The 15602-nt window shown below is 34.3% G+C and overlaps 3 protein-coding genes and 1 pseudogene across 4 annotated transcripts; 3 read left to right on the plus strand and 1 right to left on the minus strand.

Annotated features, from left to right (window-relative positions):
* Positions 1–891: 891 nt before the first annotated feature.
* LOC146924911 (uncharacterized) lies at positions 892–3436 on the plus strand. Its single transcript, XM_085709866.1, has 3 exons — positions 892–1230; positions 2172–2409; positions 3060–3436. Exons 1-3 carry the CDS (start codon positions 925–927, stop codon positions 3200–3202), a joined length of 687 nt encoding a protein of 228 aa, XP_085565992.1. The 5' UTR covers positions 892–924; the 3' UTR covers positions 3203–3436.
* Positions 3437–4352: 916 nt separating this feature from the next.
* On the plus strand, positions 4353–6107 carry LOC146924912 (transcription initiation factor TFIID subunit 4b-like; annotated as a pseudogene). Its single transcript, XR_015011205.1, has 4 exons — positions 4353–4519; positions 4766–4918; positions 5044–5139; positions 5254–6107. The product of XR_015011205.1 is annotated as a transcription initiation factor TFIID subunit 4b-like (transcript).
* Positions 6108–8526: 2419 nt separating this feature from the next.
* Positions 8527–13771, plus strand: COQ3 (coenzyme Q 3). The gene is made up of 9 exons (XM_085709871.1): positions 8527–8957; positions 9423–9512; positions 10234–10312; positions 10659–10736; positions 11119–11167; positions 12014–12063; positions 12481–12630; positions 12847–12927; positions 13009–13771. Exons 1-9 carry the CDS (start codon positions 8746–8748, stop codon positions 13120–13122), a joined length of 903 nt encoding a protein of 300 aa, XP_085565997.1. The 5' UTR covers positions 8527–8745; the 3' UTR covers positions 13123–13771.
* A 183-nt stretch (positions 13772–13954) lies between these two features.
* On the minus strand, positions 13955–15011 carry LOC146924914 (2-oxoglutarate (2OG) and Fe(II)-dependent oxygenase superfamily protein). Its single transcript, XM_085709872.1, has one exon. It carries the CDS (start codon positions 14934–14936, stop codon positions 14163–14165), a length of 774 nt encoding a protein of 257 aa, XP_085565998.1. The 5' UTR covers positions 14937–15011; the 3' UTR covers positions 13955–14162.
* Between the last annotated feature and the right edge of the window lie 591 nt (positions 15012–15602).

Consider the following 15602-nt stretch of genomic DNA (forward strand, 5'->3'; position numbering starts at 1 on the left):
GGGAAAACTGAAGAGACGTTGGTAATTTACATTAATCTTGTTGATGCCGTTGCATTGCTACCACGCCGTCGGTTGCTGCTGCTGTGCAGTCCTAATTGGTGGTGTTGACAAAGCTGTCGGTGGGAAGGGAAGGGAAAGGATTGGAATATTACTTTCTTTTTAAATTTTATTCACTTTTAAATTTTTGACCATGAGATCGATCTAATGGTTAAGATTTAGTGAAGGAGAGAGAAGGAGAGAATTATGGAAGGAGAGGATCCAGTTCCTCATCTGCAGCACTTTCTCTCCTGCACTCCCTGCTGCCCTTTTATGTTCCTATCTCTCACATGATTTCCCTCTCTCTCATCATTTCTTCTTTTTTTATTTATGGTTTCTTTCTCCCCACAAACGTACACCTTCCAGTCATTAATATAAGCAAAAATTCACTTTTTAGATTCATTTAATTAATGATGTATGTGACATATAATAAAGACCACATACATCATTAATTGAATGTATTTAAAAATTGAATTTTTGCTTATATTAGTGACCGGAGGGTGTACTCCCCCCTCCGGTCACTATTATAAGCAAAATTTTACTTTTTAGATACATTGAATAATTAATGTACCTAAACTTTATTATAGACTGGATACATTAATTATTTAATGTATCTAAAAAGTCAAATTTTACTTATAACAGTGACCGAAATGAGTAAGTGAACATATCTTAGTCAAGAGTGTGAAAAAACAAAAAAGTAAGTGAAACCGTCCATGTGGATGGTATAGGCTTTAGATGTCTGCCGACGTGCTTACTTTTCCCAATAAAATAAATGAGATCAAATTCAAGGACCCACTTTGATGTAATAATTAGCATCAAAATCAATATAATCTCACTTCTTAACACAGTTTCTTCATTTCTCTTGCTGACTCATCACTCCAACTGAAAATGGCGGAAAACTCCAACTCCAACGGCAACGGTGTCCACGTGGAACACGAAGAAGAAGAAGAAACAAACAACTTGAAGCGCAGAAATACTAAACCGGTGAAACAAACTTTACCGGAGGTCCTCAACCGTCTCGCGTCCACCATCCTTTTCCCGGACCCGGCTTACGGTACTTCCTTACTTCGCCGGATCAAAAACTCCGTCGCCGATAATGCTCCTCTCATTCCAGAAGCTTCTAGAAACTCTGCCAACGATGTTCTCGTATGGACTCGCCGTGGAAGCCCCCTCCGTGCTCTCCTCGTTATCTCTGTAAGGATAATTCAATAACGCGATGTTGATTTGATTGAATCGAATCGAGTTTTCTCACAGTTTGAAGATTCTTCAACCATTTATAGATCATTTCAGTTCTTTCGAATTGATTTTGTTTTTTCTGATCTCTGATTTTGTAGATGAATTGTGTCTAGTTCATTTTTTTAACTTGAACTAGACACAATAACTCCCTGCATAAATTAAACTTATTATTTACATTAAATAAATAATAACTCATATTTATTTATGCAGGGAGACATAATTATGAATTGTAGATGAATTAATTCAGTCATGTTGATTTACTGTTTTGTTTATTTAATGCAATTTTTTCACTAAAATTATAAATATTTCATTGTTTTTCATTATGTTCTATTTTAAATCTTGGATTTATTTCATATAAAGAAGTAAGTGTAGATGTTTTGTTTTTATATCCATCAATCAATCATAATTCTCATATAATTATAATTTTTTTGACTTTAATCTTAACTACTTATAAATCAGACATAATTTATATGATTGACTATAATATATCAACTACATAAATTGTAAAACAAATCAAATAGGAGAGTGTTTAAGTATGGATGCATTTGACTTGGATTGGGTTCATCTGTGGAACTAGTTAAGTAGTAGTACTTATAAGAAGTTTTATTTCATTCATGAATGGTGCTTAGAGAGGGCTTTTATAGATTTGTTCACATGCAGGGTAGAATCATTAGATTTCCAAGGATGCAAGATTATGATTTCCGGTTTAGATGTTTATTTTAGATCATCACTTGGTTTAAATTTTTTCCTGGAAATTCGTTGTTTTTGAGACTGGTCTCTATTTTAACTATGTTTGTTTGCAAGTTCTGGAAATTAGTTGTTTTTTTTTTTTGAGATTGGTCTCTATTTTAACTATGAGATTGATCATAGCTGAGGTTTGTTTTTCCTTTTTGCTGCAGGTTGGGACGGTTTCTTTTGTGTCTCTAACAGGACTGCTTGTATTTATGCTTTTCTTTCTGACCGCGACCATAAATGCCATTGTCATATCGCTACTGATATCTTTGGCTGCAGCTGGAGGGTTCTTGGCTCTTTTCTTTGCTTGTGCTACTGCTATATACATTGGAGCACTCTCAATAGCCATATTTGTGATCTCTGTTACTACATTTTGGACAATTGTGGCTATTTTGATTACCTCAGGTAACATTTTTTGGCTTCCTCACCCTTTTCTCTTTTATTGCGCAGATATCGGGCATGGGGTTTGATGTTCTTTTGCTACTAAATTGTTTTGAAAACTTTTATAACTTGTGTGAAATCAAGGATTAATACACGTAGAGATATAAACAAATTTGGCAATACGGCAGACATTATGTAGTTTGTTGTCCTTTTCAGTATAGATGATGTGAGTGTACTAGTAGCAATAATGCTACTTTGTTGTCCTCCTGTTTGCATATACATCTTCAAATGGAAATGGATATTTACAATTTTGAGTATAATTGTACTTGTTCTTGGTACATATTCTTATATAAGACCATGTGATGAACCCCCAATGAACATGGGCACTGTAATGTTGTTTGTCCCTTGCTCAAATATTGATATTCTTGCCAATCCAAAGCAGTTCCCACAGACTAGCATTGTCTAATGATGTTCTTACCTTAAAATTTCCACAAACCACCATAGACTATTTATGTGAAGATGACAGCCACAACGGAGGTTATGTGGCATCTATAACCTAACTAACTGCAACTTGACATTTCCTTGATAAATTTCTATAAAACTCTTATTTATCTTTTTAATTTATCTTTTTAACACTGTAATGTTCCTTGGACATGGATATCAATTTGAACCAGGGTGGATTGGATTCTTCTATACTATTTGGCTGATAACAAGAAAGAGCTTTGGGTTTGCTAAACACTCACTGAGCATGACAGGCTCTGCAATCACAAGTTACTCTACTTCTCGAGCGGCCCGTCACCACACAGATTCAAATTAGGGGAGAAGCAATTATGCACAAATAGAAGCTTATGTACAAATATTTAGTTACATTAGCATGTTTTTAAATTATATATACAAGCTTATATTGATTAGTAAGATGCCTTGTATCTAGATCTTTCACAGTTTGGTATTGTTTTGTACTTGTGCACTTGCACATATTTTCATCAATAATTCAGGTTATTGTGTGTTGTATTTGAAGTTTGGTGTTAATATAAGCGACTCTTCTTCTTTAGACTAATGTTGTATATCAGATAGCATAATACCAGTATCAAATTAACCCGCGAGTATATGATCTAATAATTCTCAAACTGAGTAATATTTCCCAGGTCCCTTTAAGCCTTTTTATTTTTTATGTAAAAAAGAAGCTAACCACCCAAACCACAAAAAGGAAAAAAAGAAAAAAAAAACTAATAGCAGTTGGAAAAGGTAAAACACTATCAGTCACAAAGGCAAATAAAGCATAGATGAAAATTTGAATTCGAAAAAGGCATCCGCAAGCCATACTTGGCAAAGACATACGCCACTTGGTTAACTTCATGATATATGTGAGTTGAAGAGACATAATCCAACTAATGCAAGATAACAAGGATTTGATTCACCAAAAGTAAGGAAGGATGGTTAGCACTACAAACATCAATGATTAGGTATTGTGGGTTTTGATCTTCATGCATTGGACTTGTCATTCATTCATGGTATGCCATTTGATTTTGATTTGTGGTCTTCATGCTCCTCATGCACCAAACTACCCACTCAATTTCAATTTGTTTCAAATACTATAATAATGTCATGCTTTATAGATTATTAATTCCTGGGATCCATTGTAAGTTACTAGCTGGGCTGGGCGTAAGTAAATCATTTTTCTATTATTAGTTTGAATTATGGAAATCAATTGTGTGTCAGCTGCTTAATCAATTTGTGGTCTGAATCACATTGCATCGGTTATATCATTTATGGATCCCATCTTCTTTGGTATGAAATGATTTTAATTCTATTAATCATGTACGTGATTCTAAACTTTTTAGTAGAACAACCAAATAATCCATGCCTATAACCAAATACATGTGTTCATGGCATCATTTATGTTATGATGCTTCTTTTATGTTAATATATCTCAAATGCAGTTTGTTTAAAAGAGCATCGGCGCTTCTATGGACCCATCTACAATGCAACCAATGAGCAATCTACCGCCTAGACCCCTGAAAATCAATTCTAGTAGACCACTGGTGCTGCCATATGACTGATGTTCCCTTTCTCGATTCCCCATCTTGACCCAGACAAAGCCGTTGAGCTTCAAATTTTATTTCGCAAATATAAGGTGTGTTTCTCAAACTATTAAATGATCTGGTCCGAGGCTTTGTCATATTACTAAGTTTTTTGTTTTGTCAATTTTGATGTCATCTGTTCTAGAGATGAAATACCCAGGTATACTTTTTTTCCACTTATGGAACACATTGTGGGGAAGGAGATGCTTTTATCAGCAGCAGCAAAAGTCAAAACCGAGTTATGTGGAGTAGATGTTTTATGTAGTGTTGCACATCATAATCCATCTATAGTATAGCAGATGAGCAATCTACAGGTCACAGTCAATGAACAGCCCAGCACCCAAATCAATTCTACTAAATCGGTGCCTTATGACCTGATGCTCCCTTTCTTGATTCCCCATCTTGATGCAGGCAAAGCTGTTGAACTTCAAACTTTACCTGACAAATATAAGGTGTGTTTCTCAAACCAGTTTCACTATCATCTCTTATGTGCTAAAAACTATTAAAGTCTGTGGTGCAAGGCTTTGCCGTATTACTAAGTTTTTTGTTTTGTCAATTTTCATGTCATTTGTTCTAGAGAGATGAAATACCCAGGCATGCTATTATACCACTTATGAAAGACATTGTAGGGGAGCAACTGCTTAGATCAGCAGCAACAAAAGTGGAACAACAGGTAGGTAGAGTGGATGGTTTATGCATTGTTGCACATGATTTTTCTTTATGGCATGAGTTGAACATTGATTTTAATCTAAGAACCATTTTTCTTTTTCTTTTTTGTCTCTTGTAGAAAAGATCCAACAAAGGTTCTTCTGGCACATCTCTCTAAAAGTATGAATGCTGCTATGGACCATTCTCATAATACTTCTTCAGCTGTCCAGGCGAAGAGTGAGCCAACCTAATCAATCATGGACATTAGCCTTAATAGTTAATAATAAATGTTGAATACAACTATAGGCATACGATTTTAAGTTCTATAAACTGCATCCTCTTGAGGTAATAAGGCAGACATTATATCAGAATAATGACTTTAGTAATTTGATGCCCTTTCCGGTTAAAAGGAGTACATGTGAGTGCACTAGCTATATTGCTAGTTTGTTGTCCTCATGTTTGCATATACATTGTCAAATGTAAATGGATGTTTACAATTTTGTTGTCCTTCCTTAAAATTTAAACAAACCAACATAGACTATTTATGTGAAGATAGCCACAAGGGAGGTTCTTTGGCATATATAACTCAACTGCAACTTGACATTTCCCTGATGAATTTCTGTGATGTTTCTCTATTTTATTTTTCATTTTTTTTGCTGTTCTGTAGGATAACACTGTAATGTTTCTTGGACATGGGAACCAATGAACCAGGGTGAGATTGATTCTTACATACAGCTTGCTAAACACTCATTGAGCATTACTGGCTCTGCAATCATGACTTACTCTTTTTCTCGGGCAGTCTGTCACCTAGTAAACAGAGATTCAAATTAGGGGAAAAACAGTTAAGCACAACTAGAAACCTTTCGTTACATTTGCATGTTTTGAAATTATATAAGCCTATATTGGCTGGTGATGGCTTGTATTTTGATCTTTCACAGTTTGGTATCAGTGGCTATCATTTGTTTTGTACTTGTGCATTGTCTCATATTTTCATCAATAATAATCCATGTTATTGTGTGTTATGTTTGAAGTTAATATAAGCGACCTTTCTTCTTAAGCTTGACGTTGTATACAAGATAGCAAAGTACCAGTATCAAATTAACATGTGAGTTGTAACCAAAACAATTTAACCTGAGTAAAGATGATGTAATCATTCTCAAACTGAGTATAATTGTTGGGTCCGTATATGGCGACCTTCTAAAAATGGTTCACCAGGGCACCCGAAAGATTTAAACCTCTAGATATATTATAAGACTAATTCTATGGTGTGCAAGTGAGACATGTTTTGCACTATACACAAACTTGTTTCCACCATTGGATTTAGATCGATAAGTCTTTTACTATTGGATCAAATGTTAGAAACAAATTTGTGCATAACGAAAGAGGAATTTAATTGTACACATTAAACAAAGTCATATTATAAATTTAGTAGAAGGATCAGACGATTTACTTGCTACTAATATAAATTATCCTTGTTGTGTAGTGTAAGCAATAATAATTGTTATTTTTTTTTTGTTTTTCCTTTTGAAATCAATAATAAGAGAAACTTTATTGAAATTATACCAATCTCATAGACAAGGATGGCAGTGGTTACTTGACTCATGGGCAATTTGAAGATAAGTGTTCCTGGAAATTTACATCACATAGGGAGTGAGGAGTACAATGTAAAGTCGACTAATCACTACATCATGGAAAGTTTAATAAATAATAGTGATTAATGAGCTTCTAGTAACCGGATGAAAATATGAAATATGAAAATCCCTCAAAAAATAAGTTTTTTTTTTCTGTGGCACGCGGCGAGGAGCTACCTCCCTACAAGGGATAAACTTCACACTAGAGGAGTTTAATGCACATATAGATGTGTTCATTCTGAGAGATCTTACAAGAATGGTTTGCATGTTTTCTTCGGTTTCAACAAAGTAGAGGAGGTATGGGCTGATGCAAGGTTGTGGAATTTCATTCTGGATAAATTGGAAATAGTTGATGGCTTCGTGGATCTGTTCTTCCAATTGCTTAATCTGTAATCTCATGATAATGTACATGTTTGCTATGACTATGGTGTATCTAGAAGCGTAGGAATGAGAAGCTATGGGATGATGTGGAAACACGACCTGCAATCTCAATTGGGTTGGCACATATATCAATGGCAACATGTACGTGCTAAACAACATCATATGGAGTTCAGTGGCATAAGAACAACTTGGTACATCAGCAACAACATTATTGGATGGAGAAAACCAGTTTTGAGTGAGGTTAAATGCAGGGCCGTCTCAACAAATTCGTAGGCCCGGTTTTAATCTAGTGAGGGATGTACAAAAAATTTAATTTTGGGCCCCAAAAAAAATAAATAAGACACTAAAAAGAAAAATATATACCTTGGTAGGACTTGAACCGAGGTCCCTTCACTCACAACCACACATCCGCGCCACTGAAGCACATTGAATTGTTTGAAACATTTTCGCTTTCTTTCTATATAACAATTATTTTAGTGTCCTTCAAAACAAAAAAAAAGTATTTTGGGCCCCAAAAAATTCGAGGCCCAGTGCCATAGCCCAGCCTCGACGGGCTATGGGCCGGCCCTGGTTAAATGTAATGCAGCTGTCATTTTCAAGGAACAAAGGTGCTACATTGTAGGAATGTGTTTGGGGTGAGAAAACGGCGAGTGCACAGCAGCAAAAACAGTTTGGTTTCAAGGAATTCCACAACCACATGAAGCGGAAGCGTGGAGTCTAAAAGAGGCTATAATTTGGCTTGAAAATCGAGGTTTACCGGCGGTGTCCATAGAACTTGATTGTAAGCAAGTGGTTGACAACATATCCAACAAAATCCATACCAAATACGAATTAGGAGCTATACTAAATTATTGTAAAACTTCACTTTTTAGATTACCAAACTTTAAGGTAAGTTTTATCACGACACAAGCAAGCATTGTGGCTCATCTATTAACATTTAACAAGGGAATCGGGAATAATTGCTATTTGCTAGTTTCCAATATATGTCATCTTGTATTTAATCAGCTAATTTGGTTACCTCAAAATAAAAGAGTTATACATTGAAATGTAGATTTTATTGAAGAAGGAACAATATCGGTTGGATTATTTCTCATACTTTTAACAATTACTAACTCTCAAAATTAATTTTGGGTCTTACCGTACTCGTAGTCGTAGGGCAATAGTTAATTAAGAAATCTATAAATACAAATTTTTTCTTGAAAATACTAAGTTTTTACTTTTGATCAAGTAATAATTACACAATTTTTTATAAATAAGTTATGTGTCATGCTAACTTATGCCTTAAGGGCACAAGTTAAAGAATTAAAAAAAATATAAATTATCAAACTTTTATAAAATTAAACTAACAAGTTTAAAAAAATAATTATATCTTTAACTTTTTAACTTGTGTCTGGAAGTTATTTGTTTAAGTTGTTTAACATTGGTCGGCATTCTACTCTACGCTAATTTTTTTTTCAGGAAAACCAAACACTCTGACGTGCTCACTAATCAACACCCCAATTTAATTTTTTCAGCGGCAGAACCAAACACTCCCTTAACACTATAGTTCAATCTCATCTCGTGTCGTTGCGCGCACATCTCACTGAAAGAGAAGAAGCAGTGCACTTTCCTGTGGAACCATGAAACTCTTGAATCATCTCCGAAACCTAAACAACGGTATCACAATCCACCATCGCAATCGATTTCACCCTCTCTTCTTCAACAACCCCAAATTCTTCTCCGATTCTTCATTGCCTCAACAACCCACCACTCCTCATGTTCAACAACCTTCTCCTCCTTCTTCCTTGAACCGCAATGAGCTCGCCAAGTTCGCTGCCATTGCTGAAACCTGGTAACGCCTTTCAATTCTCCTCTTTCTCATTCTGATTCTAATAAAAAAAAAAACAAATTTTTGAAAGATTATGAAAGTTACTGTCTTTTCTAATATTGCTTAGTCAGGAACATAAGAATTTGAAAGGCTGTGGATTTAGGCCCTGTTTGGATAAATAGCTTAATTTGCATCTTATAGCATAAAATAAGCGCTTATAAATAAGCTATTTGTATCACAAAAGATAAAATAAAGTTAAATTATTTCTGTGTAAGCTGTTTTAATAAGCTATCTTAGAGAACTGGTACTAATAAGCTCTGATGAAAGCAGCTTATGAACATATCATAAGCTGTTTTCATAAGTTCTCAAACAGTTTCATAAGACTCAAATAAGTCAATCTAAACAGACCATTAGAGGTTGTTATAGTAAGAAAATATGGATGATAATTTTTTGTATTTGCTCTTTAATTGATGTATGTATGTATAATAGGTGGGATTCTGAAGGGCCTTTTAAACCATTGCATGTGATGAATCCAACAAGACTTGCTTTCATTCGTTCTGCTTTGTGTCGACATTTCAAGTAAGCAACCTCTTATATGTTTCTGTTTTCCAATATAACTGTTAGTTTTTCCAATTCATTTATTGTCCCTTGCAGTTGGTACCTCTATTTTGAATATGATAGAATGTTGTAAGATGTGTACTGTGCTTTAATTTCATTGTTTTACTTGTGGAATTTAGCAAATTATAAGACATAATCTGGCTGTGCTGGGTTAGAAGCTTAGATACCAAAACCACTATGATGATTGTGTTGCCTTTAAGCACCAAACTGGCTATGCTGTCTGAGATAGTATTGCCATGTGTGTAGAATAGATGTTATAACTTATTGAATCCCCAGTACTCAATATTTGCAATACAAATACAAGGCTAAAAATCTGGTTTAGTGCCAACAATAAGCAAGTGATATAAGTAAACTTCTAGAATCCAATTTAATCATGTGAGACGACTCTTTTGAAACATTCGTCAGCAAAAGCTTTTCTTTTTGATGTAACCCGAATGAGGAAACAAGAGAGAAAAACAAAAGGAAAAAAGCTATCATAGATAATAATAGGTGTTATCAAATAGGGGCTAACGAGGATTTTTTGCCAACTGCTATGGCCAACTTTTGAAGGATGGCAGTTCCATGGCGTTTTATGGTGGAAATGATGGCTTAAAATAACGGACAATAATTATAGGTTCTTTTATATATTTGTATTGTTTCTTTGGGGTATATTAGGACAATAATTAAATGTCCCTCGTCTCAGGAAGGACCCCTACAGTGCTAAACCCCTTGAAGGACTTAAAATTGTTGATGTGGGCTGTGGAGGTGGAATTCTTTCCGAGGTATACATTTTATCCCTTTCCTTGTTTGTGAAAGACATTTTCTTTTTTATCTACTAGCCTGTTATTAACTTTGGGGAGGGGTGTGTTCAAAGGCTATATTGGCTGGAAATGTGGAAATATAAAATTGTATTACTGTATTATTTTTTATCCTCATGGAAATCTGTAACTTTATGATGGGTTGAGAGTCAACTATGTTTGTTAGCTAGACAAGTGGAAACCTAAATTCTTTAAGCAGTATGTATTCTCCCGTCTCTTTTTTGCAGTGTGTTAAATTTTGTGTGTTTAACATCAAAAGAATGCTATTTTATTTTGTTATTTTTACTTATACATCTCTTTTGTTCTTCAGCCATTAGCTCGGATGGGAGCTACTGTGACAGGTGTTGATGCTGTGGAAAAGAATATCAACATTGCCCGACTTCATGCTGTATGCTTAGTGTATAAGTTTGACTATTGATTTTTTGCAATGGTTGTTTCTAGTTTGAAAATTGTCTGAATGAATAGTCCTCTCAAATTGATTAGATTGCCGTTATGTTGGGTCATGCTAACTTGTGCCCTTAGGGCACAAGTTAAGGAGCTTAAAATAGATTTAAAACACAAGTTTTATATTGAAAAGATAACTTTTGAAACTTCTACGACATCGAATGCACAATTTCCAATAAAAAACTTCTACATTTGGCTTCTTAACTTATGCTCCAAGGGCACAAGTTAGCATTTCCCTTTTACTATTACTATCCATTAGTATTAGGTAAACTTGGTAAATTATATCTTCAATATTAGCTGAACCACTTACTGTTGCCTGTCCACAGGAATCGGATCCAACTACTTCAACTATTGAGTTTTGTTGCACAACAGCTGGTACGTATGCAAATCTCAATTGTGTGGGACAAACATTCTTGTACACTTTTGTTTCATATCCATGGTGTGCATGCTTTAAACCTGTTTCCATTTGGAATCTATCCCACTCATGATTATAATTGCATGCCCTACGTTTCCTACTAAATTTTGAAGTAGTCTTTACACGGGTTGCAGTTCTTTGCTGGATAGTTTAGAGATTGAGAAAGTTCTGAACTTAAGATGCTTTGGCAGAAAAAAATATTTGTTACAAATTATTTTTCACTCGGTAGTTGGTATTAGCTTTTGTGGTTCTGGGTCTTTATTTCTTGTTACAACTTGCAATTAATAGCCAATTTATGTTATGTATCTTAGCTTAGAATCAATCTTTGGCTGTGGAGAAATCAAAAACCGAATGTTAACTTTTTGGAAAACCTTTTTTTGTACTTTGATCTTAATTGTCCTAGTAGGGTCTTAAATTGACGAAATAACTCTCTATCCCTCAGCAGTTCTCATCTAACAAGGTGATACTTCTGCATATGAAACCGCTGCCCAAATGGGATAATAAATTTCCAATTCAAAAGATAGTCATTCCTTCCTTCCTTCCTTCCTATGCTTGGAACTTTTCTTTTTTTTTTTCACTTGTGATATTCTTCCAATTTTGTTCTTGGCAATTACGCAGCATGCTTGTTGAAATTTAAACACTCGTGCCTCGTGTAAAAATTAAATGCTGGTTATTGCTTTGGATATCATTTGTAGAAGTAGATTACATTCATCTGGTATATTTATAGTTATCCTTCTGTTTTAGGTTATTATGTATTGTATTTTTTTACTCGCAATTTATAATAGTTTTTCAAAATGACTGATCAGAGAAGCTAGTTGAAGAAGGACGAAAATTTGATGCAGTCATGGCCTTGGAGGTACTCTATCTGCTCATTTCCTCTGGTTGTGTTCTCACACATTGGGTCACATAATGAACCTGGGTTTTGTCACATAATGTAGTGTAAAATCTTAGATTGTAGTACCCAGTACTCGACAAAATAATACCTAAGTTCACAACAAGCATTGGATTTGAAGTGTATCTTGTTTTGGTACTGCTCAAATATATAATGCACACACGCACCTATATATAATTTGCAGGTTCATAGATGTGTATAATTACTGCTGCATCACTGATATGCATGTTTGAGTTGACCTCCTTGTATAGAATAACTCAAATAGAGGCTGGTTCTAAATATGGTTTAGATATTGTAATGATTGATCATTATCCATTTTTGGAAGATAAAATGCTTTGAATTTTGTTATCAATCCACATGGTTTTCCTTGAATTTTTCCAGGTGATCGAGCACGTTGCAGAACCTGCAGAGTTCTGTAAATCTCTAGCAGCATTAACGATTCCAGATGGAGCTACCATCATATCGACGATTAATCGTTCAATGAGAGCCTATGCAACCGCCATTGTGGCTGCAGAATACATCCTACGCTGGGTATTTTATATTTCTCAAGCTCATTCCTTTGTTTTATTCTTAAAATTTCCTCGTTATATTAAAAAATATTGGGGTGGTAATCATCATAAGTTCATAACAAAGAAGGTTATACATCATCAATAAAATATCAACAGAAAGAGTACATGATGAAGCATTACAGTTTCAATTGTTATGAGAAAGTGGCCATCAATGTGACATATATTTGAAACATGGCAGCTTCCAACTGGCACTCATGAGTGGTCCAAATTTCTTACTCCAGAGGAACTAGTTCTGATCCTGCAACGTGCCGGTATCAATGTAAGCAACACCCATTAATCCATAAATAAGACCCTTTTCATTTTGATTTTTTTTTCTTATCATGTTTCTGGTTGTGCACAGGTGGAGGAGATGGCGGGATTCGCGTATAACCCAGTGACAGGAAGATGGTCGTTATCAGACGATATAAGCGTCAATTTCATTGCCATGGGCACTAAAACAAACAACACTGAATAGAATAGGATAGATAAAAAAAAATATTACACTTAGAACTTTCACTTTATATTTATTTATTTATTTGTAAGATGATTTTAAATTTGTCCTGAATGCTGAATAAATACTGAAACTGTTTATTGAGACTAAACACATCAGAACAAAATACTGAAGGGAACTTGGACATGGATTGCTAGTTTCTCTAGATACATTGGGAAATCAGATGTCGTGAAAGCTGAATTGCCTGCTATTCTGCAAGGTCTTTATCCAGCCTGGAGCAGGGGTTCACCCACGTTGTGTTACACTGATTTTGTGTTGTCTGTTTTGTGTCAATCTTGTTAAAAATGCAACTTCAGAGTTTAACAAGTATGCTACCATTATTCAAGTTATGAAGGATATGCTGCTAGCTAATTCACACCCTTAGGAAAGGCAACTGCTATGCCGATTTCATGACCAAGTTTGGTGCTACTGATGATGATTTTCTGACAATTCTCCTCAAGTTATTAGCATTTTAATTCTTGCTTATTGTTCAGGCTTCTCGTTTGTGAGAACCTGATATTTTGTTATTGTCTTTTGCCTTTCTCTGCCAAATTCTACCAAAGAATTAACAAAAAAAATATTGGTTAAAAGAAATAAAAGTCACCCCCTTCTCATTTTAGGGGTCTTATTTGAACTTTGCACACTTAAAATAATTAGTTAATGTTGTTTTCAATGATAAAACCAATTTCAATTACTAAAATACTCTTATTAATAGAAGTTAATATATTTGTTTTCTTAACCATTGCCCAGTTAGCATTTTCTTTAATTAAATACCACTTGAAATGACATCAATAAATGTATATTAGTGGAAAATAAATTAAACAATCAAACTTTTTCTCGAGGGAAAAAACGATCCAGGTGATTTTTAACCTGAAAAGGTGACAACTTTTACTCATTCCACATTTCTAAAAAATCACAAGAATTATACATTCTAATGGCATAAAAACTCTTGCTTCATCTAAAACTACACATTCAACTAATTTGATTATTAAAATTGAAAAGAGAAAGAAAAAAAAAAGTTGATTTTAGATTGATGGAGAGGAACAGAGTTTCCTGAGAGTAAGAGAAGTCCTTGTAGTTTGATCCAACAATTCACCCTTCCAAGATTGATGAAACCCATCTTTCCTATTAATCTCATGCTTCCAAACATACCTAGCCTCACCATACATCATCACCAACGAACCCGGTTCAAGCAAAACCGGAACAGTTTCATCACCCAATGTAAAATCCATAACACAAGAAGATTCCAACGAAACTATCGCAATTCCATCTTCAAACTTTAACAAATCAACATGCGCACAAATTCCTTCGCCTGGTTGATAAACATTCGTTATCATTTGATCGAAAAATGGATACCTCATTGAAAGATTTTGCAGAAAAGGGGAAGGCGAAGAAGAACATGATCTGCAAATTGAATGAGAGAGTTTGATTGCCCAACGAGGAAGATTTTGATGACCGAATCGCATTGATTGATTGATTGATGGTTGTGTGAACCAATTTTCCGATGCGATTGATGAGAGTAAACGGGATTGTTTGTGGGTTGATAGGAAGTTTCTTACTATCCATAACCCTTTTACTTTTTCTATGGGTTCCCATTTCTTTAGATTCGAATAGCAGTTATCGGAATCTGAATCGGAGGAGGAATCGGAAGAGGAGTGGCCGAAGACTTCTTCCAACACTGCTGCTCTATAATGCTCATCGTCGGATGAATCGTCGGAGGAGGAGGAAGACGAGTGTCCGAAGACTTGTTCCAAAACTGCTTGCTGCTCGTACTCGTCGTCGTCTTCATCCTTGCTCATCTTTTTTTTTTCTTTCTCACACTCGTTGATTCTGTTTTCTTTGAAGACTCAATTGTTCATACAGTATACTGTATATGATATGATTATGATAACCCTAATAATTATTTAAATCCTCTTTCTTGTCCAAAAATAAAAAAACTTAAAATCCTCTTTATTTAATTGGATGAAAAATTAAAGGGTCTCATTAAGAAGGGTGAAATAGTAAAATCAATTAAAAAACTATAGAGACATTCTAGTTGATTTTAATGGTTTAATGATTAATTTAATGTGAGAATATTTTTTTTTTAATAAGATAAACTAGTCTATTAACAGAGTGTTCTTTTACGGACTAAATTAACTGTTTGTTCTTTTTTGTTTTAACTCTATAAGTTTTGGAGGAATGTACTAATCCGAAATTTGATAGAGATGTAAACAAAATTTTAACAAAAATTATTTAATCAATGAATCAAAGTTAGCTTCTCTTCAATTATTCATTCTTAAGCATTTAAGTTTGATAATTTTTTTTTTCTTTCATGACCTCATAAAAAATTTAAAAAAACTAGAGAACTATCAAATATATTCAATCACAAAAAATAATAATATAGAGTAAAAGATTTTTTTATATAAAAAAAGAAATGACTGCCAATAATTCTTTCAAGTCATTGATAATTGAGATTGAGAAACAAT

This window comes from Medicago sativa, chromosome 5 (assembly GCF_051527215.1).
Source record: "Medicago sativa cultivar Bolivia chromosome 5, Bolivia_mono, whole genome shotgun sequence".
Taxonomy (NCBI): domain Eukaryota; kingdom Viridiplantae; phylum Streptophyta; class Magnoliopsida; order Fabales; family Fabaceae; genus Medicago; species Medicago sativa.

Bases quoted from the DNA above. Each gene is read 5' to 3' on its own strand.
- LOC146924911 (XM_085709866.1), top strand. From the start codon at position 925: ATGGCGGAAAACTCCAACTCCAACGGCAACGGTGTCCACGTGGAACAC. The intron at 1,231-2,171 runs GTAAGGATAATT...TTTTTGCTGCAG, and splicing joins GTGCTCTCCTCGTTATCTCT to GTTGGGACGGTTTCTTTTGT. The intron at 2,410-3,059 runs GTAACATTTTTT...AATTTGAACCAG, and splicing joins GGCTATTTTGATTACCTCAG to GGTGGATTGGATTCTTCTAT.
- COQ3 (XM_085709871.1), top strand. From the start codon at position 8,746: ATGAAACTCTTGAATCATCTCCGAAACCTAAACAACGGTATCACAATC. The intron at 10,737-11,118 runs GTATGCTTAGTG...GCCTGTCCACAG, and splicing joins ACATTGCCCGACTTCATGCT to GAATCGGATCCAACTACTTC. The intron at 11,168-12,013 runs GTACGTATGCAA...ATGACTGATCAG, and splicing joins GTTTTGTTGCACAACAGCTG to AGAAGCTAGTTGAAGAAGGA.
- LOC146924914 (XM_085709872.1), bottom strand. From the start codon at position 14,936: ATGAGCAAGGATGAAGACGACGACGAGTACGAGCAGCAAGCAGTTTTG.